This window comes from Microtus pennsylvanicus, chromosome 6, assembly GCF_037038515.1.
Source record: "Microtus pennsylvanicus isolate mMicPen1 chromosome 6, mMicPen1.hap1, whole genome shotgun sequence".
NCBI classification, from domain to species: domain Eukaryota; kingdom Metazoa; phylum Chordata; class Mammalia; order Rodentia; family Cricetidae; genus Microtus; species Microtus pennsylvanicus.
In genome coordinates, this window is record NC_134584.1 from 51,537,371 (window position 1) to 51,564,920 (window position 27,550).

The following is a 27,550-nucleotide window of genomic DNA, read 5'->3' on the forward strand; positions in this document are numbered from 1 at the left end:
TATGTTGTAATTTGTGCTACTCTTGGTTTAGGGATCTTGTTAGTAAGTAACCTAATTTGGTGGGCTTAATTTCCAGTTCCATTTAGTGAGAAGCAAATAGGCTGGGTTTTTGTTGTTTTGTGTATGGCTTTTTGTTTGTTCATTTGTTTTGGTTTTTGGAGATGGGGTTTTGGAGATGGCTGTCCTAGAACTTGCTCTGTGGGCCAGTCTGGCCTCGGACTCACAGAGATACACCTGCCTCTGCCTCTTCCGGTACTGGTACTAAAGGCATGTACCACCTTTGCCCAGGGATGTACAGAGAAGCAAACAAATAAAATTTACAAAGATAATTCATTGGTGTTGAAGACAGGTAAAAGACTGGACAGAGCACCTGAGTCATTCCCAGGACCCAAACCTCTTAACATATGACAGCTATGAAGGCACTTGCAGTCACCTGCACATACCCACACACACACAGACACACACATGATATAAAAATAGCGGAGTAGAGAGATGGCTCCGTGGTTAAGAGTACTCATTGCTCTTGCAGATGACCCAGGTTTGGTTCCTAACACCTCCATGGCAGCTCACAACCTCAGTTTCAGAGGCTCTGATGGCCTTTTTTCGACCTCTGCGACCTGCACACACATACGCACATGGTACAGATATACATATGTGTGTGTGTGTGTGTGTGTGTATTATGTATATGTATATATGCACACACAGTCAAAATATCTATATATAATACAGAGAAAAATTTTAAATTCTACTAGAAGTTTTATATTAGAAGAAAGAATCAGAGGGCATTAAAAAGATTACCTTATGGTGGAAATGCATAAATACATTAAAAGTAGTAAAATATGAAAAAGTAAAAATACTAAATACCCGTGGAGTATTGGATCTTTGAAAATTGGAGCATGCCAAGAATGTGCAGGTTGTAAGGAAGTAATTGTACTGGGAGCGCTTAACTTTCTTACAGTTTATTCTGGTCTTAAGCTTAGGTGTGTCTTCACTCTGATGATTCTCTTTCTTGCATGTCAGGGTCCTCTGCTGACCACACTGCTTTGTAGACTGTGCGCTGTGGTTCTTCCATCTTCCTGGGTGTGTCGAAACAACCCTGGGATCTGTGTAGGTGGAACTTTCCTACTTTAAGTCCTGCTAAGTATTATTCACCCTGCTGGTGGAGTGGAACTGTGGAGCTTTGGCGTGTGAGTCCATGACAGACAGCTGGCTCCAAAGGTGATGCTACCTGCTGACACTAAGTGGTTCCACCTCAAACTGATGAGTTCAGCTCAAAGACACCTATAGATTGCTGTTTTCTATATACTTCTCTGCCTGCACAGAGCCTTTGCTCCTCAGCATCTGGCCTTCGTTCTCTCAAATTTGTCTCCCAGGATTGTCCCTCATTGTGGGCCTATGGCTGGTTGAATGTAGGTCCCTTGACTTCAGTTGTTTCCGGTGGTCAGGTCCCAGGTTACCTCATTTTTAAACAGTAGGATTCCTCTTGGAATGCCACTGGGCGTCAGCCCTCTGAGCCTTTGGAAACTCCTTCCTACTGCTGATCTGTCCTGGGTTTGAGGTTTGAGAGAGGCTTGTCCTGTGGGTAGGACTTACCTCGAGCTGAGACTTCTGCTCTCCTATGACTGGAGCTGTGTTTGACTTTATCACACATTTTTATTACTTTTTTTTGAAATTATAGTATAATTACATCATTTCTCCCTTTTTTTTTCCCCTCCAAACCCTCCTACATCTCTTCTTTCTGTCTTTCAAATTTAATGGCCTCTTTTTTTTTTTAATTATTAATTGTTATAGATGGAGCTTCTGACCTTCCCAGGAGACACAATTTCATTGCAGACTCTCCAGTCCTCTGGCTTTACAGCCTTTCTACCCCACCCCCTCTCTAAAAAGTTCCTTGTGCCTTAGGTTGCAGGAGTTGTTTTATTGATGTTTCCCCTGGGACTTGCCTCCATAACTCCCCATTCTAATTGGTTGTGGTTTTCTGCATGGTCTGTTTCTGTTGAAAGGGAATTTCCTTGATGAGAATGAAGACTGTGCTTGTCTCTGGGTGTAAGGACAAACATCGGGACTGGAGTTGAGGATTATGCTGTTAGTAAGTTGGTGGGCATAGGTTCCTTTCAAGATCCCTGACTTCACTTGTCCTGGGTACTTGACTGGGTTTCTAGTAAGTACCAGGCATGATTCCCATCTTGTTGAACAGGTCTTAAGTCCAGTGAAAGAGCTGTTGGTTACTGCCAAGGTATGTGGTCATTGCAGCACCCTTAGGACCAAGGTATACGGTCACTCCAGCACCCTTAGGACCAAGGTATACGGTCACTCCAGCACCCTTAGGACCAAGGTATACGGTCACTGCAGCACCCTTAGAAAGATTTTTGGGTTGTGCTTGTTGTTAATAGGTGACATGGCTGGATAGAACTGTTGGTTGTTTCTCTTCTTTGAAAGCTTGCATGGTGCCTTCTCGTACTATGAAATATGGAAACTAGGGAGGGCATATAGATCAGTTCCAGCTCAGGGGCCTCTGGGGCCTGTGTTTGAAATGCATGGTGTTTTCAGCAATAGGGACTGACTTTCCACTTTGGGGTGGCGGGGGGGGGGGCAACTGAGGGCAATAGAATAGCAATGCCTGTAATGTGTTGTTTTGCCTTCCTCTTTCCTTCTCTCTTGTCCCCCTGTTGCCCCCATCCCCATACTCTAGCAACAGTCCCTGTCTACTTTCCTGGTTTCTGCAGTAGAGTAGCTCCAGGATATATACTCAGCTGAAGATTTGGAGCTAGGAACCTCTGATGAGAGGATCCATATGTTTTGTTTCTGGGTCTGGGTTACCTCACTCAGCATGATTTTTTTCTAGTTCCACCCATTTACCTGCACAGTTTATGATTTCAGTTTCCTTTATGGCTGAATAGTATCCATTACTGTATATGTACCATGTTTTCATTATCCGTTCTAGGTTGTTTCCATTCCCTAGCTATGAATAGAGTAGCAGTGAACATGGCTGAGCAAGTGTCTGGACTAGGATGTTAAGTCCTTTGGGCATAGTATGCCAAGGAGTGCTATGGCTGGGTCATAGTGTCAGTACCTTTTGATAATTGTCCAAACTGTTTTCTGTAGTGACTGTACCAGTTTGCAATCCTATCAGCAATGGATGTGGGTTCTCTTTCTTTCCGTGGCATTTGTTGTAGAGTTTTTGCCATACTGGTGTATGATGAAATCTCAAAGTTGTTTTGATTTATATTTCTCTAAATTGCTTGGGACAATGAAAATTTTTTTACATATGTCTTAGTAAGTTATTTTTTAAATTCTGAGAACTGTTTAGGTCATTTTGTGAATGGGTCATTGGTGATGGCTTGTTTGTTTCTTTTCTTTTCATATGTTCTGGATATTAATGTCAGATGTCTCACTGATGAAGGTTCTCTCCCATTCTGTAGGCTTTCTCTTCACCTCACTGGGGATGTCTCTTTATCTGTGCCGAAGCTTTTTAGGTTTTACCAACTTCCACTTGTCAATAACTGTTAGCTTTAAATTTGGGGCAAGTAGAGTCCTACTTCCCACACCCCAGTCATTTGGCATTCTGCCTGTTTTCTCCTATAGTAGCTTCAGTGTTTCAGGCTTTACTTTAGGTCTTTGGTCCATTTAGAGTTAGCCTTTTATGCAAGATGATGCATACTGGATTAATTTCATTCTTCTATACATGGACATAGGTTTTTCCCAGCACTGTTTGTTGAAGTTGCTTTCTTTTCTCTAGCCTGTGTTTCTGGCATCTTTGTCACAGAAATGGCTGATGTCATGTGTACTCATATTTGGGTCTTTGATTATTGTTCAAATGGTCAACACATCTGTTCTTGTGCCAGTTCCATATTTGGGTTTGGGGGTTTGCTTTTGTTCCCCCCCCCCTTTTTGGACTGGGTCTGTCTATGTAGTCATGGTAGTTCTGGAACTCTCTGTGTGGTTCAAGCTGACCTCAGATTCACAGAGATTGGCCTGCCCCTGCCTCCTAAATACTGGGACAAAAATGTGTGCCACTATGAACAGCTCATGCTATTTTTATTACTCTGGCTCTGTAATATATTTTAAGATCTGGAATGGTGACCCGACCCCCCCCCCCCCGCATTTTTAATTTGGCTCAGATTGTTTTGGCTGTCTGAGGTCTTTTGTGGTTGCACCTGAATTTTAGGGTAGTTTGTTTGTTTCTATTTTCTGTTCATCACACTTTTTAAATGCTGTTAATCAGGTAGATATAAAATAATGTTTTATTATCGTTTTGATTGTATATTTTTCTGTCATTAGACTATTAATGGTTCGTGTTTTTATAAGCATTACCCTTTTTCTTGTCTTTCATTCTTTTTAAATTAGGGGTCTTCTTTTGATCTGTGGATCTGGAGGATCTGTCATCCTCCTTCTGTCATCTTTAAAATCACCTCATGCTGTTGTTCATTATGGTCTTTAGACTCCAAGGCTCAGACTGTGTATCTTAACCCGAGTTCCTGGGTGCAAACGACAAGGCTCTAGAGCAGTGGTTCTCAACCTTCTAATGCTATGATCCTCATGGTGTGCTGACCCCCAACCATAACATTATTTTGTGACTACTACTTCATAATTTTGCTACTGTTATGAATCGTAATGTAAATATCTGATATGCAACCCCTCTGGATGGGTTGTTTGACCCCTCCAGAGGGTCCTGACCCACAGGTTGAGAACTGCTGCTTTCGTGATCATGATTCATTTGAGTAGCATGTTTTTATTATGATTTATTTCTTTGTTTTTATATCCTAACCACAAGTTCCCCACCGCCCCTCCCCACAGTCCACTCCTCCGCCATTGAGAAGCATGATTTTCCCTAGCTATTCTGTTGCTGTGAAGAGACAAGGACAACTCTCTTAAAAGGAAACAAACAGTTCAGTGGGGGCTTTTTTATAGTGTCAGAGATTAGTCCTCATTATCACAAGCTCCAAAAAGGCCACACCTCCTAATACTTGTAATCTTTTCAAACAGTTCCACTCCTTGGTGACTAAGTTCAATTATGGGCCATTCTCATTCAAACCACCACACCATCACATCCATTAAACTGCTCTGCTCCCTTCTGAGCTCAGTCTGGGATGCAAGTTCATCTTGAGTTTGAGGCCAGTTGTAGCTATGTAGTGAGACCCTGCCTCAAAATAAATACAGTTACCACGTTGGTTTTAGAATCTCCCGTGACCAATGTGAATTCTATGTATATGTTGTTCCTTCTGGGTCCTTGCTTAATGACCATACGAGATTTTAGTCTGTTCTTTGAACAAAATTTTGAATTTTTAACAAATTGCAATAATTTAGAATATAGCTTATAAAGACAGTTTTTATTACTCTTATAGAAAGTAATCACTGCACAACAAAGAAAGAGTTAGACACTGGAGGCTCATAGGAATATAGATTTTTACTTTTGAAAGTTATTTTTGGTGAATCTCATTTCAGAAGAAATTGTAATGGCTACTGATGAGAGCAGAGTGATGGCGGCAGGCTAGCTGCTGATCCTGTGAACGTGGTGACTGACGGGAGAACTTAGTTCTGAAGCCCCTCCCATTGAGGTGGGGGATGAGTGCATCTCTTTCAATTCCTATTTTCCAAGCACAGTGGTAGGTGTTGCCTTGTAGAGTGTTTGGGGAAACAGAAGGCTACACCTTCAGCTTTCAAGGAGTTGGCCTCATCTGTGCTGGGAACCATCCCAGTGATAAGTACCCCCGCGAGCACTGAGGAGCCACCTCTAAAATTTCTAAATTGTAAACCTCCAAAAGAGCTGTAGAGTTGCCCTCTTAGTACAGTCTGTCAAGCAGGCAATTAGGGAACCTACCCTAAAAATGTGAACTCCTGCAAGAGCTCGTTTGTAAGACACAGTGTGGGTAAAGAAAGACTGAACATGATTTGACCTAAACTGTGTAGGCATTTTAAACTGGAAATTGGAATTAAAATGTGTTTCACTTTGCTTAAATTTGCTCTGTGCTTACTGAATACTCAGATACCTCTAAAGCAATCACTTTTTCCCCCTTTAATTTAAAAGTATTGTGTTCTATGGGAAAGAAACTGTACTATTTAAAAAAAGGTATTATTTGGATAAGTGCCATTTATGTAATGTCAAGCAAGTCTTATTAAGAAATTAGTTAAGGAGTTGAGAAAAATGTACAGCTCAATAAAAGAAAATAAATAAAATTAGAGTACATGGCTGTGTGGCAGGACTATCTCAGTGGTGTTGCCCTACTGGTACACATAAGGGCTCATATACCATAGTATTCTAGAGATGCACATTAAAGTTCTTATGAATTTGGTTTCTAGGTCTCACGCTGTTGCATGTGTCAATCAGTTCATCATCAGTCGGACTCAAGCACTTATGCTACACATTGATTCTTTCATTGAGGTAAGATTCACCACTGCCCATGTAGGACTACCCTGGGGCTGTGGGTTCATTATATACCTAGTAATTTACAATGCAAAAAATAGCTATTATTGCTGGCGGTATTAAAATTGGATACAATCTGATGAGTTTTTCTTAACTGGAAATAAAGGCAGTCTGTATGTGATAGAACATTGGAGTGGTGGTGCAGACACTACTCACGGAGAAAGTATATGTAGTTAGTTCTGCTTCCTAGCTTGACTACTTAAAGAATTCTTCCTCAATAGACCATTCAAATTGTATGTGCAAATTGATTTCCCAGCTTGTGAGTAGTATTTGAAGCAAGTAAACACAAAACAGTAAGATTGATGAAGTTAAGAATCCAAAAGGCACTTAGTAAAAGAACAGCTATGTAATTGTTGACCTTGTGCCCGCCCGCCGTGCATTACCACCGTGTGACCCTAAGTTTCCTCAGTGTATAGGCCAGATCTTTAGGTTACAGGCCAACCAGGGGGCACTAGCTACTGTTCTCATCTTAAAAGTTGGCTTACTCTTAGAGTAAAAACTTGTTGACCTAGGATTCTATGTAAGCCAGTTTCAAATCCCTTCTCTGAATGGCATGTTTTTAAACCCCTACTGAAGTTCACTTATTTATCTGTGAAAATGAGTAATAGCATATGTTGTGACAATTGGATATGTCACCACAGCCTTGTGATCTATTCATCCCCCCTTCCCCCCATACACTCACACACTCTTAACCTTGTAGAATTTGTGAGAAACATAGCATTGATTACCTTGATTACTGTCTGCTTCACTAGTTTAGGGTTAAGTTGTTAACCTGCTTCTGCTGCTGCTCCATGAGAGCATACCTTTGGCCTCCCCATGTATTTATCTCCATCACTCACATGAATGTAAGCTACACACAAAAACCATAACTGTGTGTAGTCTCTCGTTAAGATTGACATTTTAGGCCTGGAGAGATGACTCAGTGGTTAAGAGCATGTACCATATTCATCTAGAGGACCTGAGTTCAATTCCCAGTGCCCACATCAGATGACTTACAACCATCTGTAACTCCTGCTCCAAGGGATAACACCTTCTTGACCTCTATGGGCACCTGTATTTACATGCACCCCTACCCCCCACCTAATTAAAGACACGGGTTTTTCCCCCCGGACAAGGTTAATTAAACACACAAACATAATTAAAAGAAATAATTATATAATTGCATTTTAGTCTGGCATTATGGTGCTTTAATCCCAGCACTTAGGAGGCAAAGGGAAGTGAATCTCTGTGAGTTCCAGGACAGCCTCCTCTACATAGAGAGTTCCAGAACAGTCAGCAATATATATATACAGAGAGACTTTGTCTCAGAAAATCAAAAAGAAAGACTTTTATCTTTATATCTCAGTCATGGTCTTTGGTAGTTGTCACTTAGCAATTGGTTGTCTGTTTTATCAATTGTCCGTGAGGCAGTTCTGGGGTTGGCGGAATGTTTGTTTGTTGGATTGGATATTTGAAGCAGAATTTTAGGTGTCCCGTTCTGGCCTTGAACTTTAGGGTCTTCTTGTCTTCAGCTGTCAGGCGTTATTCAGTCTTTTTGTAGGTCTGTTAAAGTATGGGTAAAATTGTCTTTTTTTCTACAACAGAACCTCTTTGCACTGGCTGGTGATGAGGAAGCAGAGGTGCGGAAAAATGTGTGCCGGGCACTGGTGATGCTGCTGGAAGTCCGGATGGATCGCCTGCTTCCTCATATGCATAACATAGTCGAGGTAACCCTAGCCGGGCAGACCCCAGAGAAGTGTCGGCACAAAATGTAATAATTGTAATAGTGGATAGAGTTTTCTGAATTATATAATACCTTTGAGAGGAGGGGCAAAAAATAGATATGATGGTTGTTTTTAAATCCTCTTGGTGATTTGTCTCTTGTGAGATTTGAGATGTTTATGGGAGAAGTTTTTTAAACAGAGATAGGTTTTAATTGTAACTGCTAGGAAATTCTCATGGTATAGATCAACTTATGGGTGTTTGGGGGATATTAGGTGACATCAATCTTAAATTGATGGAACTAGAATTAAAAATTGTTTTCACATTATCAACAAGATTTGTCTGATTCAAGCCGTCTTCAGTAGAGGTAGGGTCACACTTTCCCATACGATTTCATATTGCTGAATGTAATCATACTTATTTATTACATGGCTCTCCGGGTGCTTTAAGCAGTATATTGTCCAGAGCCTTACGTCTGCTTCCAGTTTTATCTTGGGAGGTGAGAGTTACAGTGTGTTAGACTCTGGAGAGATGGTTCAGTAGTTAACAGTGCTTGTTGCTCTTGAGGAGGTTGTGGTTTCATCTCTAGCGTTGGAAGCTTACAGCTGCTTGTAGTTCTGGCTCAAAAAGATCCACTCCTTCTGGCTTCAGTGGACAGTTCGTACACAAGGTGCACACTTACAGACAGGCAGGCACACACAGAACATATACACATGATGCCATTGAGTAACTTTTGTTTGTTGTTTTTGAAATGTGTTAGATATGCTGGCTCAGCAGTGTGTGTGTGTGTGTGTGTGTGTGTGTGTAGAGAGAGAGAGCGCATCTTCTTTTGTCAGAAGTATAGAAATGGTGTCTTGAGTCTATTTTGTCTATGAAGTCACCTAAGATTAGTTTTGAAAGGTTAGAAGAAGCTAATCAGAACATTTAAAATTTTATCATTTGGTGTAGATCACAGCAGGGGAGCCTGATATAATGTTACATAGCATTTTCTTCAGCAGTACTCAAAGCCTAGTATTTGACTGTAGTGCAGTAGTGACAATTGCCATATTTTTTCGTAACAGTCTGTTCAGAAGCGAGAGTGTACTAGAAATTTGTCGATTGACTTTGATTCCAGTCCTAGGTATACTGGGAAATGCCCTGAGTGAATTCAGTTCAATGTGTTCAAAGTACGCGATTGTAGTTACGGGTGTTCGAGGTGTGGTGTGTGCACCCCTTATCCCTCACTTAGGAGGCAGAAGGGGAATCCTAAGTGTGAGGCCGTATGGGCTACATAGTGAGCTCCAGGACAGCCGGGGATCCATGCTGATCCACCCTGTCTTCTGAAGACAAAAACAAAAAGGGGAAAGAAATCTAACTTTCTTTTCCCAAAATTAAAAAAGATTGACATATATCACTTTGAATATGGAGAAAAGTCTGTCTACTAGAGACAACTTGTTATTTTTAAATTCTTCATTTTAAGGAAGATACAGAGTTCTTATTTCCCCTCTGATTAACATTGACATGTCAGAAAGGTCAGCAGCTTCCCTGTATACAGGATCAGTAATGCGCACAAATGAGAACTTCATTCTTAAGTTTAGTCTTGTTTTAAAGACACATAGGGAGCTCTAAAAGAGAGACGTACAGGTTGGAAACCAGGATTTGCAGAATGTAGGATCAGGACGAAATTCCTATTTGCTGTCCAGAATAAAATGACGAGTAGTGTGATTCCCTTCACAGTACATGCTGCAAAGGACACAAGACCAAGATGAGAACGTGGCTCTGGAGGCCTGTGAATTCTGGCTGACTCTGGCTGAACAGCCAATATGCAAAGATGTGCTTGTGAGGCATCTGCCTAAGTAAGTGTCCCGCTTCCAAGTGCCGCTAGTCCTCAGGACACTCAAAATGCATTCTCTCACCATGGAGATGTCGGATTTCATTATTGATAGAGTAGATTTTCACGATTACCTTTTTTTAAACTACATCAAAGTAATTTATTCATGTGTTGGGGGGTGGATTCAGAGGTACCAAAACAGGCACTTGGAGATCAGAGCACAAACCCTACCTTTACAGATAAAGCATAATTATAGTGTTTAGTTACTATTGGTCTTCTATTTTGGAACTTTTAACCATGAATGTTTGACTGACCAATATTTCTTAAACCTGCCCTGTTCATATTCCTTGAATTAATTGGAGCAGCAATGCATCACAGGATATGCTCACAGACTATGTTGCTACTGTTATCATTGGCTTGGTGTGCATGAGGTTGTTAAGACAACTTAATACTCTGAATCTTTAGGTCTGTGTTTCATTAATTCTCTCTAGGTTGATTCCTGTGTTAGTGAATGGCATGAAGTATTCAGATATAGATATTATTCTGCTTAAGGTAAGTAAACCATCATTTGATTAGGGAACATAATATCTATATTGATGATAAAGTTTTGAATTTGATCATTAGGGCATTTATTTAAGATAGACCCTGTGTAAGGGCTTTCTATTACCTATAATAGGCTACAGATGTTCAAAGTGGAACAAACTAAATTTGTTTGTTACCTTAATTGATAGTGACATTGGTGCTCTCCTTAATTTGCCTTTGATCAAAGCTATTTGAGGTTTATTTTTAGTTTGTAATTTGTTTGTTTAGACCGTCTTACTCTCTCTGGGTTTATTTTAAATACACTGATCTGAATTTAATTTGGGTTACTCTTATTGCACCAACTAATAGTAGAAAGGGCCTATAACCTAGCAGGTGTCATATGCCCATTGTCCCTTTCACGGGGACCTGTTTACTGCAGAGGGAAGTAGTTTTCTCTCAGGAAATACACTCCAGAATCCTGTGCATCCATATGATGCTCTGGTCCCTTTACTTATGTAGGCATTAATAGCTTAAAATGGAGTAGCCACTGAAGGCTTCTGTTTAAATAACAACAGGGCGATGTGGAAGAAGATGAAACAATCCCTGATAGTGAGCAGGATATAAGGCCACGGTTTCATCGCTCAAGGACAGTAGCTCAGCAGCATGAGGAGGATGGAATTGAAGAGGAAGATGACGACGACGATGAAATTGATGATGATGATACAATTTCTGACTGGAATCTGAGTAAGTGGGATAGGTAAAGCACGGTTGCTTTCTTGGACAACCTCTTTTGTTGGTGTCTAACCCGGTTCTTAGGAAGCTGTGAGCAGACTCACAAGTTTGATTATGTCAGCCTGAACTATGTAGTAAGACCTTTGTCAAGAAAATAATAATACAGTGAGTTTTATTTGTACATCTGTCCAGCCATCACCATGATCATTAATGCGAGCTATTTCTATTACCTCCATCCCCATAGCCATCAGTCTATGTCAGTCTAAGGATTTGCTGCTTGTAAACAGCCCTTCCTAACCAGCTTTTACTTGGCATCCATGTTGTAGCATGTATCCATAGTTTTTCCCTTTCATCAGTTGGTGAACTTTGTGTGGATGTGTTTTCAGGTCTGTGGGCAGATGTATCCAGCATAAGCTTGCTTGCTTGCTTGTCATGGCCATGGTTTAATCTATGACTGGAAGAGGGATGTAATGTGTCCCTACAAAGGGAAAATCCAAGACTTTAATCCAGTGCAAGCAAGCAAGCTGCTACTCTTCAATTAAGAGTGTGGACCAGAGGGCTGGAGAGATGGCTCAGCAGATAAGAAAGTTTACTGCTCTTGCACAGGACTGGGGTTCAAGTCCCAGTACTCACATGGTAGCTCACAACCTACCATAACTGCAGATTTAGGGAATCTGCTGCCCTCTTCTTGCCTCCTCAGGCATCAGTCACTTGATGTAAAGACAGAACAAGGGAGAACACCCAAACCAAACAACAAAAACTTAAAATAGAATGTGGGTCAGAAAAAAAAAAAAACTATAGCCGGGCGGTGGTGGCGCACGCCCTTAATCCCAGCACTCGGGAGGCAGAGGCAGGCCAATCTCTGAGCTCGAGGCCAGCCTGGTCTACAAGAGCTAGTTCCAGGACAGGCTCTAAAGCTACAGAGAGACCCTGTCACGAAAATAAATATATATATATTTGATTTTAAATGATCTACTATTAGAAATGTTATGTAGAAAACTGGAGAGGTGGCTCAGAGGTTAACAACTCTGGTTGCTTTTTCAGAGATCTGAGTTCAATTCCCAGCAAACCCGTGGTGGCTCGCAACATCTGTAATGAGATCTGATTCCTTTTTCTGGCCTGCAGGCATACATGCTGACAGAATGCTGTATACATAATAAGTAAATAAATCTTTTAGAAAGAAAGAAATACTAAAAGAGCTAAGCTGGTGTTTCGTTGCTTGTTTTGTTTTTGAGATGGGGTCTTGTAGCCCTCGCTGACCTAGAACTCAGTATCTGACAGATTGGCCTACCACTACTGGCCTGAGTAGAATTCAGTTTTAAGTGTGACTTTTTTTCTTTAGCTTTTTAGTCTGCTTGTTTGCTTTAAAGAGAGCACATTCTACCACAAAATTTTAATAACCATGCATGGCATTCTGGGAGCGCATTAGATTGAATAGAGCATTAGATTTTCCCACAAAGATAGAAGAATCTGTAATCAAGTACAGAAGAAAGTATCTTAATAAATTTGCTAATTCTGTCAACAAAAATGTATTTCCTTAGGAAAATGTTCTGCTGCTGCTCTAGATGTTCTCGCAAATGTTTATCGTGATGAACTCTTGCCACACATTTTGCCACTTTTGAAAGAGTTGCTTTTCCATCATGAATGGGTTGTTAAAGAATCAGGCATCTTGGTTTTAGGAGCAATTGCTGAAGGTAAGTCCAATTGCAAAGAAAGTTCTTAATAGATTTTAATAAGGCTAGGTTACTTTAAGCAGTCGTTAACTTAGTAAGCAGAGACTTCACTCTGAACTCATATACTACATGGCTCTGCTTGCAAGGCCAGTGTGTGGTAGACGGGACTGTGATCTCTACTGACCTTAAAAGAGATGACTGAATTCAGAAACCACCTTACTTTGGTAAGTTTCTGTTAAATACCACTAAGAAGAAATCTGATGTCTGAGGGCTGTTGCTCGGGAAATAGCTTTATTCCCCAGGTAAATCTAGGAAGTTTGGTAAGGCAAAAGTGTCACCATTCTCTATAAGAAGATTGGTTTTTTTTGTTCTAAAAAAACATCATATTGAGTTAGGTAACCCAGACACAGAAAGACAAGTATAATATGTACTCATTCATAAATGGCTTTTAGACATAAAGCAAAGAAAAACCAGCCTACAATTCATAATCCCAGAGAACCTAGACAACAATAAGGACCCAAAGATTAGATTACATGGATCTAATCTATATGGAAAGTAGAAAAAACAAGATCTCCTGAGTAAATTGGGAACATGAGGACATTGAAGGGGAGGGGAGAGGCAGGGAGGGGAGTGGAGAAAAATAGGTAATAATAACAATTTTAAAAAGACAAAGTACAGGGCTGGAGAGATGGCTCAGTGGTTAAGAGCATTGCCTGCTCTTCCAAAGGTCCTGAGTTCAATTCCCGACAACCACATGGTGGCTCACAACCATCTGTAATGAGGCCTGGTGCCCTCTTCTGGCCTTCAGGCAGAATATTGTATACATAATTAATTAATAAATAAATAAAAGACAAAGTACAAATACATATATTCAGGTAAGTCATCCTTGCATTTAAAATAATTAAATTAACAACAACAAAAAAAAAAGAAAACCAGAATTTTCATGACAAAAATTTAGATGTAATTTTAGCCTCCTATAAGACATCTAGGAGCAACTAACTCTGATTTATTATTCTAAATAATTTGGTATCAACTTTTCTGTTTGTAGCACTGGAAATGTACTAAATTTTTCTTTGTGAATGCTTATGTTCTTTCTATATACAGTTGAGTTTAGCACTGCTTTGAAGGATTGCTGTTCTTTCCTAGGTTGCATGCAAGGCATGATTCCATACTTGCCTGAGCTCATTCCTCACCTTATTCAGTGCCTCTCTGACAAAAAGGCTCTTGTGCGGTCCATTACCTGCTGGACTCTTAGCCGCTATGCACACTGGGTAGTCAGCCAGCCACCAGACACATACCTGAAGCCATTAATGACAGAATTGCTGAAGCGTATCCTGGATAGCAACAAGAGAGTACAAGAAGCCGCTTGCAGGTGGGACAATGTGATTGTGAAAGTAAGAGCCTGGTTTTGAACCAGTAGTAGAATGTTGACGTTAAACCATTAAACATACAACAATGCAGTTATGATGGGAAATTAGTTTTCCTTGGTTCAGTTTTAATAGGACTGATTTGTAGCTCTGGAATATTTGCACAATGGCATATTTTACAATTTTTTTTTTTAGACTAGAAAATTTTTACTGATGGTTTTGTTAAAGTGTGACTTTTAGCTAAGCATAAGCCTTTGCTTTCTTCCTCATTCTGTCAGCTAAAGTGTTTGTGGGATCTCAAAGGAATAACAAAATTCTAGATCTTTAGTCTACAGATCCACTGCCAAAACTTGGCAGAATGTCCTACAGACTTCTGGTATGTCCACAGTGACGTCATATGCTTAGTGAATCTTCCATAGCTGTTCTGTTGGATTTAGGGCACTCTTTTCTCACATCAAAACTATTTGCTTTCATCTCTACTAGTTTCTGTTTCCTGGAGCAAGGGTACCTGCCATTAAATTTATAACTCCAAGTAGTTTTTACCATTAACCCTTTTGTGGGTTTAGGGCTCAAACCTCAGATACTCAAATATGCCAGGCAAGTCATTTACCTGCCATTTGTGTTCTTGTATGGGTGATCTTTCATTAGCCTAAGACTTGCCTACTAAGCTCGACTGGTTTACCAAGTACCTTCCTAGATCTGGAATTACAAGAAGTCACTAATATGCCTGGTTTTATTTGTTTTAAATCTAGATTATGGAACTTACACTCCAGATTGCTGCATTCCCAGCACTCTGACAATATGAATAGTAAGCACCAAATAAACTTGTTGGTTGGATAAATACAAGGATGGTTTTAGATCTCACCACTGTAGCATATTAAGAAAAGAGGAGCCAGGCAGATCTCTGAATTCGAGGCCAACCTGATTTACAGAGTGAAATCCAGAACAGCCAGGGCTACACAGAGAGACCCTGTCTCAAAAAAAATTTTTTTTAAAGGAAGAGGGCGAGCTGGATAGATTGCTTAACACTTAAGGTTCGTTCTCAGCAGCGCATGACAGTTCACCACCACCTGCAACTTCATTTTAGGGGATTAGATGTTTATAACTGTCTTCAAGGACTCCCGCGTGCATGTGGTGTACATACAGACAGGCGTGTACACATAAAATATTTTTGTGAGAAAAAAATCATTTAAAAACCAAAGTAAGCCTGTAGAATGAGGCAAGAAAAGTAAGCCTGTAGAATGAGGCAAGGCTGTGCTCATGGTGTGATGTAAAATCTGTGACAGGAGACTTCATCTCCTATGTGTTTCTCATTTCCATTGTAGTGCCTTCGCTACATTAGAAGAGGAGGCTTGTACAGAGCTTGTCCCGTACCTTGCTTATATACTCGATACCCTCGTCTTCGCCTTCAGTAAATACCAGCATAAGAACCTGCTCATTCTGTACGATGCCATTGGGACACTAGCAGATTCAGTGGGACATCATTTAAACAAGCCAGTAAGGATCTGAGGACGACTGCTATGGGGACAGTACAATAAGCTGCATAAATACATAGTGTGTGTTTCAAAATGAAAAGCCTGAGAAGTATGAACAGTTAGGTTTTGCTACTGTGGGAATAGGGAATATAATTCTTAAGAAAGAGGTAGCAGTTGAAATAAGCTTATGGTTAGTATAGTAATAACATCTCATGAATACACTTTAGAGTGTCTGGAGGAAAGGGATAAAAAAGAGTTTGTACTCTACGTTTACTTGCTTCCATTTAAGCACCCTTTAACATTGGCTTCAAAGCTGCTGCATCTCAACATTGTACCTGACATCAGGAGTCTACTATATAATATAAAAGTTAGAATGGGAATGGTAGGTGGACAATGCTGACGAGCACTAAAAGTGTCTTGTCTGTCATGGTGTAGCATACGAGGTGAGCTTTGAAGATGTTTTAAAATTTTTAATATAGCTCAGTGTCCCTGCTGGAAATGATTTGATGAGATACATGGTCGCTGTAGGAAGAGCCTTAGCTCACCCTTGTTTTAAATTACTCTAAGCCCTAGAGCCAGACAGTCTGTAGGTCTACTTTGGTGTTGGGTGGTTTGCTTAGTTGAGGGATAGGTTGTGTTTTACATCCTGTACCTCTTGTCTAACTATCATGAGCTCACTATAGAGCAACAGCCATTATGGTATAGCCACAGCCAGACCTTCCCACCCCAAATAGTCTTATTACTTGGGAGGAAAACCTGGGATTTAGCAAGCTGTGGATTATGCTGGGTTTGGTGACAGACACTTGTAGTCCCAGCATTTGGGAGGCACAGGTAAATGGATCTCTGACTTTGAGGCCATCTTTGACCACACAGTGAATTCCAGGCAGGCCAGCCAGTACATGGTGAGACTGACTTAAAATAGAAAGCAGTGGTGGCTGGAGAGATGGTTTAGCACTTAGAGCACTGGCTGCTCTTCCAGAGGTCCTGAGTTCAATTCCCAACACGCACATGGTGGCTCACAGCCATCTGTAATAGGATCTGATGCCCTCTGCTGGCCAGCAGAGCACTCATACATAAAATATTAATAAGTAAGTAAATAAATAAATAAAAGAGAAAGAAACCCAAGTAGCAGATTTTAATGGAATGAGATACTTATATACATTTTGTTTTAGAAAATATGAAAGATTATTTTAAATCAGGGTCATATGAATTAAAAAGTGGAGATAGGATAGAAAAATATTTAAGGAAACTGTAAAGTAAAGACTGTGTCTTAAAAATAGGTTTGTAAAAGTTTAGCACAACTGCTCCAAATGAACTTTTAATTTTTATAAACTTGAAATGAACTAGCGTGTTCCCGGGTGGTAGTGAAGCTCTGTGTTTGTTGTTCTGTAAACAGGAATATATTCAGATGCTAATGCCACCTCTGATCCAGAAATGGAACATGTTAAAGGATGAAGACAAAGATCTCTTCCCGTTGCTTGAGGTATGCTGAGCTGGTGATATGCGAATTTCTGCAGTGTAAACCCATCACAAATGTGTTCTGAACCAAATTGTGTGTGCTTGATAGAATGTCAATAAATTGTTTCTCAAAACAATTTCTGTTGAAATGCTGAATAATATTTATAGAACTTGTTTTTTGCAGCATTTTAAAGTTCTTTGACAGTTTCATACATGTGTGGACTGTATGGTCATGTTTACCCACATTCCCTCTCCTAAAACTGCCCCACTGTGTGTCCCTTCCACTTATTGTAGGTATTGTGTACACTGAGCTGGCCGTAGAGCTCTCCCTGCTCTGTCTCTCAGGTGCTGGGATTAAAGGAGTACATCACCATACCTGCTTTTTTTTGTTTGTTTTGTTTTTAAATAACTTACTGAGTCCAATTAATATTGTCTGTATATATGCCCATGAGTATGGGGCCATCTACCAGAGCAACCTACAAGCAGCCACAACTCTAAAGAAAAATTGATATTCTGTAGTTGGTAACTATTGTAGTTACCAACCAGTAGCTGTTCAACTAGGGACGGCCTTCGTAGCTCCTCCCCCATCTGTTCTAGAATATTAACTAGCCTTGACCTTATGACACAGAGTTCATTGTGGCCTTGTCATAGCCAGAAGACAGCGTCTCACAGCACTTCTCTGCATTTTTTTTTTTTTTTTGGTTTTTCGAGACAGGGTTTCTCTGTGGCCTTCCTTGGAGCCTGTCCTGGAACTAGTTCTGTAGACCAGGCTTGTCTCGAACTCCCAGAGATCCGCCTGCCTCTGCCTCCCGAGTGCTGGGATTAAAGGCGTGCGCCACCATCGCCCGGCTCTTAGATTTTTCTTAAACCCTTTTCCATGATGTTCCCTGAGCTTGGGGAAGGGAGTATGTCGATGTTTCATTTAGGGATGAACATTCAAAAGTCAGTTATTCTCAACTCTGGACTGTTTCACAATGCAGAAAGAAGCTTCTCTGACCAAGGTTAAACTGACGGTTAATCTATGACTATAAGTATAAATATTTAGAAAAACATTTGACAACATATCCACTTAGCAAAAACAATCATAGTTTAACTCCCAGGGTCTGACCACCTCAACCATGAACTTTGACTAGGTTTACAGTACCAAGTATGAGTTCTCTACCGTGGACTAGGCCTTTGGTTAAATTACAGACTGGTTGGTTGCTCTGTAATAGTCTTGCCACTCCTGTACCATAGGCACAGCAGTCTACTTGGCAGACTCTCTTCCTCACTCTGAAATGTGTTCTCATGTTCGGGTTGTCTGTCATGTTTGTGTATCTTACACATGCCCTATCGACCCTCTTTATAAATCACACTTAGATTGCTTGTTATTTCTGATATAATGGAAGTTTAATTTTCTTCTGATTGGCTGACAACAAATGAAGTTAGAAAAGGTATGATAGCATCGTAGAACGGATACATAAACAGCTCAGACTTTTTTGCCGAATTTAAAGCATTTATAGTCTTTTCTATAATCTGAAAACTTAATGTGTCTACTTGATTCTTTCTAGTGCCTCTCATCCGTTGCCACAGCCTTGCAGTCTGGCTTTCTTCCCTATTGTGAACCTGTGTATCAGCGTTGTGTAAACCTAGTGCAGAAGACTCTAGCACAAGCCATGGTATATATATATATATATATGGTTTTTTTTTCTTTCTTTCTGAGTATCATAATTTTAGAGATAGGTATACACACTTTTTCATTGTGCAACAGCAAAGACAGTGTGTTTAATTTCAGCTAAACAATGCTCAACCAGAACAATATGAAGCTCCAGATAAAGATTTTATGATTGTGGCTCTTGACTTACTCAGTGGCCTGGCTGAAGGGCTGGGAGGCAACATCGAGCAACTGGTAGCCCGAAGTAACATCCTAACACTAATGTATCAATGCATGCAGGTAAGATTTGTAAGAGTGAATGATTTGGAACCTGCTTCTTTGTGTTATAAGAAGTTAATTTCTCCTTATTTCTTGTAGGATAAAATGCCCGAAGTTCGGCAGAGTTCTTTCGCCTTATTAGGTGATCTGACTAAAGCTTGTTTTCAGCATGTTAAGCCCTGTATAGGTATGAATGTTTTCTTTTTTGGGTGTGGACTAGCATATCTGTCTTAATTGTATTTAAAATCAAATTTCACAGAACAGAATGTAACAATCTCATTTGATAGGAATATACTTTCCCCTGTTTTCTTTTGCCTTTTTTTTTTTCTCTTTTTGTCTCATTTGTAGCTTTTACTGGCCTAGAACTTACAGAGATACACCTGCTCTGCCTCCCAGTGCTGGGATTAAAAGTTGTGTACCACCACACTCAGTAGAAATATGCTTTTTGAATCAGCTATTTATGGATTTTAAGTAATTTCAGCTATCGTATGTTAAGTCATTGTGGTTTTGGTTTAATTCTCTATTATATATAAGTATATATTTTTATTTGTTTTGTTCTTTGAGACAGGGTTTTTCTGTGTAGCCCTGGCTGTCCTGGAACTCACTCTGTAGACCAGGCTGCCCCCAAACTCAGAGATCTGCCTGCCTCTGTCTCCTGAGTATTAGGATTAAATGCATGCAGCTCGACTCCCTTCTTCTAAATTATAAAACATTTATTATATACACAGTGTTTTACCTGCATGTGTCCCTGCAGGCCAGAAGATGGCACCAGATCTCATAACAGGTGGTTGTGAGCTACCATGTTGTTGCTGGGAATTGAACTCAGGATCTCTGGAAGAACAGTCAGTGCTTTTAACCACTGATCCATCTCTCCAGGCCCTATAAAACATTTATATGACATACAAGTGTAACAAAGCTCTGTTGTCAGTGCATGTTAAACCATGTTTCCCATGCATTGCTGTCCATTGTCACAAAGACCATGGAATTTTTTTTTTCTTTGAGACAGGGTTTCTCTGTAGCTTTAGAGCCTGTCCTGGAACTAGCTCTTGTAGACCAGGCTGGCCTCGAACATCTAGATCCACCTGCCTCTGCCTCCTGAGTGCTGGGATTAAAGGCATGCGCCACCACTGCCCAGCTGACCATGGGTATTTTTAAATTCAGTATTTCAGAACCTGTTGCATGGAGAGGGGTCCCTTTGATTGTCCCGACTGCCTAGCTAGCTTACACCCAAAATAACCACACAGAAACTGTATTCATTTAAACACTGCCTGGTCCATTTGCTCTAACTTCTTGTTGGCTAATACTTACATCTTAATTTAACTCATTTATATTAATCTGTGTATTGCCATATGACTGTGGCTTGCTGGCAAGATTCTACCAGCGTCCATATCAGGCAGGAGATCCATGGCATCTGCCACTCTGCCCTTCTTCCCAGCATTCTGTTCTGTCTACTCCGCCTATCTATGTTCTGTCCTATCAACTGGGCCAAGGCAGTGTCTTTATTCAACCAATGAAAGCAACACATAAACAGAAGGACTCTACACCAAGAACCTATCTCTAAATCCCTTTTCTGTAATTGTTCTTTATTGCTAAAGGGATCTGAGATTTTGTCTTGAACTTACTGATGTTCTTAGTGTACTGACCACACTTCTGGTGTTGTCTAACATGCACTCCATTCCTCTGTATTAGCCATCAGCTAGGACATAGGTCCAGAAGCCAAGCTTCATTTCAGTTCCAGGGTTTGGAGTGTAGGCTTGTGGGGTTTCTTGTTTTTATAGATGGTTTTATATGCTTTTTTAATTTAAAGATTATTTGTATTTATGTTCATGTGTCAATGCAGTTAAGCATTATGTGCATATACATCCAGGGTGGTCTGAGGGCACCTGGGTCTTTTGTAGCTAGAGTTAGACCATTTGAGCCAACCAATGTGGCTGCTTGGAACCGAATCTGGATTCCTTGGAAGAGTAGCAAGTTCTTTAAACCACTAAGCTATCTCTTTGTTCCCAGTTTTGTATACTACTTCAGAAGGTAACTGGAGACTAGTTGTCCCTCTTTTTTTGTTAATGCTTCCAACTATGGTGGTTATTAAAGAGATAGTGGCTCTCACCCTGGAAGAGTTTTGCTGTCTGGGAGTGTTTATGGTATCTAAAGACACTGTTTAGCTTAAGTTAGTATGACTGGTATTCATGGGTATAGACATACACATTCAGGCAAAACACCCATACCCATATAAGCTAAAAGTAAATGTAGGGGAGCTGCTACCTGAAGTGTACTTAAGCCTTATATGAAAATTCAGTAGTCAGATATTATCTCTTGTAATTTTTAAAAAATACTAAAACTCCTTTAAAGAAATATTTTTGCATATTTTTTTATCAGTTTTAGTATTGCCACTATAAAGTTTCTTTCATGATAAAACTTATTTTTGCCTGGATTTCCTTTAAAAATAAGAAGTCTTTTGTTGACAGGTTTACCACATAGCCTTATTTTATTATTTTGTTGTTATTTTTGTTTTTCCCAGCTGATTTCATGCCAATATTGGGAACAAATCTAAATCCAGAGTTTATTTCAGTCTGCAACAATGCCACCTGGGCGATTGGGGAAATATCGATTCAAATGGGTAAGGTTATTTACCTCTGAGCTATGCATCATCCATAGATGCCTTAATCATTGTCATCAGTGTTCTGTGAGAGATCGGAGGGAGGAGGACTAGCTTGTGTCACAGTTATGAAGGAAGGAAAATGTTTTGTGATGATGTCTTAACATTTATTTCTTTTTATTCTCTCTCTCTGTGGTATGACCTAGGTATAGAGATGCAGCCTTATATTCCTATGGTGTTACACCAGCTTGTAGAAATCATTAACAGACCCAACACACCAAAGACGCTGTTAGAGAACACAGGTACCATATGAATGAAATGTTATGGTGAAGAGAAAATGATTTGCTTCTTAAGTTTAAATCAAGATGCGTAGAGAAACCAAAGCAAAGCTAACTTTGAAAATCCAGCTACTTGTTATTATCATGAGTTTGAATTCTTTGTAACAATGTCTTAGTTTAGCTATGTTCCATAGCCAGTTTATAGGGACATTGAACGAACATTTTTCTACATATTCTCAAGTTCACTACCCTCTAATATGTATTCTTGCTAAGATCATTGTTGAGTCATATGAATTTTTTACTGTAAATTCAGAAAGTAACTGGGAAAAGTAAAGACATTTACATATAGCCAAAAATAGATTATAATTCAGCAACTAATTGGCTCAAAATGTCATATATATTTTGTATTTTATCCTGAAACTTTTTTAAATCAGGGACTTAAGCAGTTCCTAGTGGGGTTTTTATTTTAGAGACTGTTTCTCTTCTGCATTTATGTAAAGCATGTTGGTGTTAAAGAATGCCTTCCATACAATAGCACACATAGGGTGATTACGTCTCTTTTCTTCCACGCTCTCAGACAGTTGCTAATGAATATTTCAGCTTCGTTTCTATTCAGGCACATCTTTCTTTATATATTGAGGTAACAATTCTAGCAGTTTATTCATAGTCAATGGGAGTCCTAATCACTATAGTAAGAGAAAGATTAAAATAAGGTCTTCCGAATATGAAAGTTTTCCCAGGCATTTTAATTTGGTATTTTTGAATTGCATAGTTTTACCTTCATGTAATTGAAGTTTGTAATGTTTATTGGTATGGAAGGAAATCTTTTGATTATGGAGCAGTTATCTGGCTGATTGACTGTATGGGTACTGTTTAGTTTAAAGTACATTAGATTTTCTTGCTGAAAAGTTTAACAGTCTATGTATAGAATGATTTTGAAATATTGGCAGATGTTTTTTTGTCTTCCTAGAATGCAGTACCTATACATGGCATTCAGAATGGAAACACTTGGTTATTATAAGAATGTCATTGAACCTAAAGACAAATTTTCTATTTATCTTTAAATGTGAATGCATAACTACAAATAAATGTTGAGTGTAATGTATACTGAAGTTTCTTGTGGGATATCAGCTGGCGGATGTCTTCCTTAAAAAAATTGGCTTTGTTTATTAGATTATACTCCTGGCATGGCAATACCTAAGTAATGATAATGCCATTCAGGTTGATGAACTGAGTCAGTATGAGAACCACACAGGATTCGTTAAGTTAATTTTGACACAAGTGGCTATGTAAATTACTGACTTCATTCCTTACCCAAAAGAATGGGTTTTAAACTATTAAAATCACCATATGTTTTAGCAACTTACCATATTCTCAATATCCCCTGAGGCCAATTCTTTAGTGTGTTGTATTTGCTTTTTCCAACTAGTATATCCTACACTGAACTTTTTCAATGGACCATCATCTGCTTTCTCGCATGTTTCATTGGATTGTTCATACTTGCCTGTTTAATGAGAATGTTGCATAGTTTTGTGTCTTTGAACATAGGTTTTCTTTCTCTTGCTTCATATGAATCTGCTGAATTTTAGTATTATCTGTGTAGTTTGCTTCAAGTAATCCTTAAACATTTTTCTTTACCCTCCCAACCCCACCCTTTTTTATGAAAGGTTAACCTGTAAGTTTTTGAGAGAACACCATTAAAGCACCTCATGGTTTGTTTTCTGTGTGTATATTTACCCGTTGTGTATGAATGTATTTATATGTATGTACCTTTGAACTGCAAGATGCAGTTCCGATTGCAGCTCTCTTAGCTCTTTGTACATTTATGGAATTCCTGAATTTTGATGGAGAATGTTTGCCCACTACAAGTTTTTTTTTAAAAAAAAAAAACAAAATGATGTACTATGCTATTATTTATTTTGTTTTAAGCCTTTTGTAGCAAAGATTGTTTTTTTTCCTATAGTCCATATCACCTGTCATTACAGTGGACTATCTAAATTTCCTTCTCTAGAGCTTTATCTCATATGGCTAGTGCTGTTACCTGAGTTATTGGAGATTTGTCAGAATGGAGTTTGATACACCGGAACGGCTTTTCAGTCTGTGCATTCGGTGGACACCATGGTACTTAATATCCAACAATTGATATTGATACAATCAACAAAACCCCATCAATTTGAGAAAAGTTAACTTAAATGTTACCAAAATTTGGGTTAATATCCCTAGGTGATTTTTAAAGGTTTTAATTACTTGTAAAAAGTGGAGAAATTTTGAATTAATGTAGCTCCAGAGATTGGTGTTTGAATGAACTTCATTTGAATGTAATCACATTTACTGCTAATTATTGGGGGAAGAATCCATGTTCTGCCATTCTGAGGGCTCTGAATGAAGATTCTCTAAGCCCACTCATGTTAATAGCTCATCTTTTTTACCAGTACTTGACACTTGGTGAGCAGGAAAAACACTTGATGGTTTTTGGTGTTCTCTCAATCTTTAGTTACTTTAATTCCTTTTGTTTTCCTTTTTCCAAGAGTATGCTATATATGTTGCTGCCCCTTCCATCAGGGGGTGGTAATAAACAGCACTGGTGAGATCTTATGTTTATTATCATACACAAATTCTGTTGGTTTCTGTTTCTGAGTTATTTGTTGTTTTTTCTTTATTTTTTCTCCTTCCCCCTCATTTGCTCATGTCTTGGTTGGCGTTTGGTGGTGTATAACCGTGATTGCGTTACCTTAGCAATAACAATTGGTCGTCTTGGTTACGTTTGTCCTCAAGAGGTGGCCCCCATGCTACAGCAGTTTATAAGACCCTGGTGTGTATTATTCAATCTTTTTTTTTAATTCATTTTTCTTCACTCTTTCTTTCTCTATCTCACTTTTAGATATATTTTCAGTTGGTTACAAAAATCACAATCCTTAATCATTGCCAACCATGTGACTAATCTTGTCCTATCAGGTTTGTGAGGTTTTTCAGTAGCATCGTCATGTATATTTATTTTATGTTGTGGCTAACGACTAATTGATGCATGGGATAAGATTGTCACATGCTTGCTGTGTTTAAAAGCTTGATTATACATAAAAGCATTTAAATATCCACCAGAAAAATTAAGATGCATGCAAATTTTATAAATTTAGGTTCTTGCATTATGTTTCTTTTTTAGAATTAATTTGGAAACTTGGATTGCATTAAATACACGTTTAAATTTGCTACATACAAAATCTTATTTGCTTGTTAATGTCAGAGTTAAACATCTACACCATAAGTGTATAGTAATAGTTTATATTGTGACAGTATAGCCTGTGTTCTGCTTCTTTCAATTGATAATCTTTTAACTCAAGTCATTTTCAGTAGTGTTTAATGGAATACAAGTCATAAAAAAAATTTAAAAAATAATTTGGTAATATACTTTTTGTCTCAGGCTGATTAATAGTTTAAGAAAAACCAGTTGCCTATTTTTATAGATTCAGTCTATTAAGAAAATGTGAATTTCACTGTTAATACTATTGAGATAAGATGGGTCAGACATGAGAAATGAAAGTCAAGCTTCCTGAAAACATAGTATAATCATTATCTCTATTGTGGTACCTATTCCATTAAATACTGTCTATTAGCATTGTGTTGAACTTGCTTTTTACTTTAAATACTAAACTCAGTTCTGTAATTCAATAGGTGTACCTCTCTGAGAAACATAAGAGACAATGAAGAGAAAGATTCAGCATTCCGTGGGATTTGTACCATGATCAGTGTGAATCCCAGTGGCGTAATCCAAGTAAGATGTTCACGGGGGTTTGTTCTCAGTATTCTGTGTACTACATAAGAGATTTTTTAAAGGAAAAATATTTTAAGGCTTTAATTCCATTTGTTTATTGTGTGTGGACAAACACATGCCATGGCACATGTGGGGGGGGAGTCAGAACAACCTGTAGAAGTCAGTTCTCTCCCTCCAACAGGTGGGTGCTAGACACTGACCTCAGCTCTTCAGGGATGGCAGCACCCCTGCAGTATTTCTCATGTCTTACTTCACTAAGTAAGATAGTGATAGCAGACTGTTGTCTTCCACTGGACCAGGCCTTTTCATGTATGTTTAGAGTTCATTTATTTACTTTGTACATGCCTCCTGTTTATGGATATCAGTTTAGAGTTTGAACTTTAAAATAGCAAATAAAATAGAGTATTGAGTTATTTTTTTCAAATTGTTTTAAAAACTTGTTATTTATTCATCCTATTTTATTTCCTAAGTTTGTTATCTTTAGACATTTTTTAAATTATAGCTATCATTTTTAATATGTATGGATGTTTTACCTGCATTTTTGTCTGTACACCTTGTGTGTGCTTGGCGCCCTTGGAGGCCAGAAGTCGGTGTCAGATCCCTTGGAACTGGAGTTAAATATGATGATGAGTAGCCATGTGGGTTCTGGGAATCAAACCTGGTTTCTCTGGAAGAACAACCAGTGTGCTCCTTTAACTGCTGAGCCATCTAACTGCAGCCCCTCTTGACATTTAATTATTTAGTGACAGGTTTTATATATGGGAGTTCAATAAAAATTTTCCAGCTGCCAGTTTTCCAGACATAACACAGAAAAAAAAAAAACATTGAATTCTATACCACATGCTCAAAATACAAATACAAAACACATGTATGGAACCCTAAATTAAATACTCAGCATTCATTTGTTCCGTTGATTGGTTGGGGTTTTTGTTAGTTGGTCCTCTCTCCAGACCCTGGTTGGTTCTCACTGTGTATCGCCTGTGGGTGCTGAGATCTGAATTGAGGTCGTCTGCAGAAACAACCAGTGCTCCTAACTGCTGGGCCATCTCTTTAGCCATGTATTTAAGGTTTTGTTTACTATCTCAAGATGGTTGTTAAATTTAATCCCCTTCGTCTATTTCAAGCTAGCATGTGGTATAAATTCAGGTTGATTCAGGTTGTTTACAATCTAGCTAGAACTGCCTTATTTTATTGTTGACTTTATCTGGTACTTTCAGACCATTTCTAATGCTAAATATTTCCTAGACTGGTTTGCTTTTGTTTTGTAAATTACAATTTGATATAAGTTACTAGGAGGTAATGAGTACTAATTCCTTAGTGGTCCTAGTTGACTTTAAATATTGGGGTTTTAGTTAAGTATCGCGACGAGCTCTTAAATTTGCAGATGTGTTTTACTGAATTCAGTAAAAAGAGTAGCAACATAAAATGCCTCTTGCTTGTTACAGGATTTTATATTTTTTTGTGATGCCGTTGCATCGTGGATTAACCCAAAAGATGATCTCAGAGACATGTTCTGTAAGGTAACTAATCAGCATTTATGACTGTTAATGCCTAGTTGAAACACTGGAGTTCCTCTTTATTTTTAATTCAGCTTCTTCAGAGCTGTATTGTGATCTCAACTCTTAGCAGAGAACCTGGCTTGATCTTAAGATCTGGAACTGGCTCGGGACAGTATTCTCCCAGTTAATAACACTGACTCGTGTTGTCTTGTTATTGCAATTGTAGAAAATGGCTTGAAGTTCTCAAGATGAACTATCTTGAACAGAGTAAACCTTCACCAGTGCCCTTCACAGGGATTGAGCCTGTGTTGCTTTGTTAGTACTCCCTTCTGAT

The 27,550-nt window shown here is 39.0% G+C and overlaps 1 protein-coding gene across 2 annotated transcripts in view; it reads left to right on the top strand.

Annotated features, from left to right (window-relative positions):
• The window catches only part of Tnpo1 (transportin 1), an 84,353-nt gene that overhangs the window by 48,167 nt on the left and 8,636 nt on the right, over window positions 1–27,550 (top strand). For both annotated transcript variants that reach the window (XM_075976233.1, XM_075976234.1), the window contains exons 7-23: window positions 6,301–6,382; window positions 8,008–8,130; window positions 9,842–9,960; window positions 10,427–10,487; window positions 11,033–11,201; window positions 12,731–12,883; window positions 14,009–14,234; window positions 15,555–15,726; window positions 17,101–17,187; window positions 18,713–18,820; window positions 18,937–19,095; window positions 19,174–19,261; window positions 21,593–21,691; window positions 21,877–21,972; window positions 24,685–24,760; window positions 25,618–25,717; window positions 27,163–27,237. In XM_075976233.1, coding sequence (XP_075832348.1) covers window positions 6,301–6,382; window positions 8,008–8,130; window positions 9,842–9,960; window positions 10,427–10,487; window positions 11,033–11,201; window positions 12,731–12,883; window positions 14,009–14,234; window positions 15,555–15,726; window positions 17,101–17,187; window positions 18,713–18,820; window positions 18,937–19,095; window positions 19,174–19,261; window positions 21,593–21,691; window positions 21,877–21,972; window positions 24,685–24,760; window positions 25,618–25,717; window positions 27,163–27,237 — 1,993 coding nt within the window. The remainder of the gene's footprint in view (window positions 1–6,300; window positions 6,383–8,007; window positions 8,131–9,841; window positions 9,961–10,426; window positions 10,488–11,032; window positions 11,202–12,730; window positions 12,884–14,008; window positions 14,235–15,554; window positions 15,727–17,100; window positions 17,188–18,712; window positions 18,821–18,936; window positions 19,096–19,173; window positions 19,262–21,592; window positions 21,692–21,876; window positions 21,973–24,684; window positions 24,761–25,617; window positions 25,718–27,162; window positions 27,238–27,550) is intronic.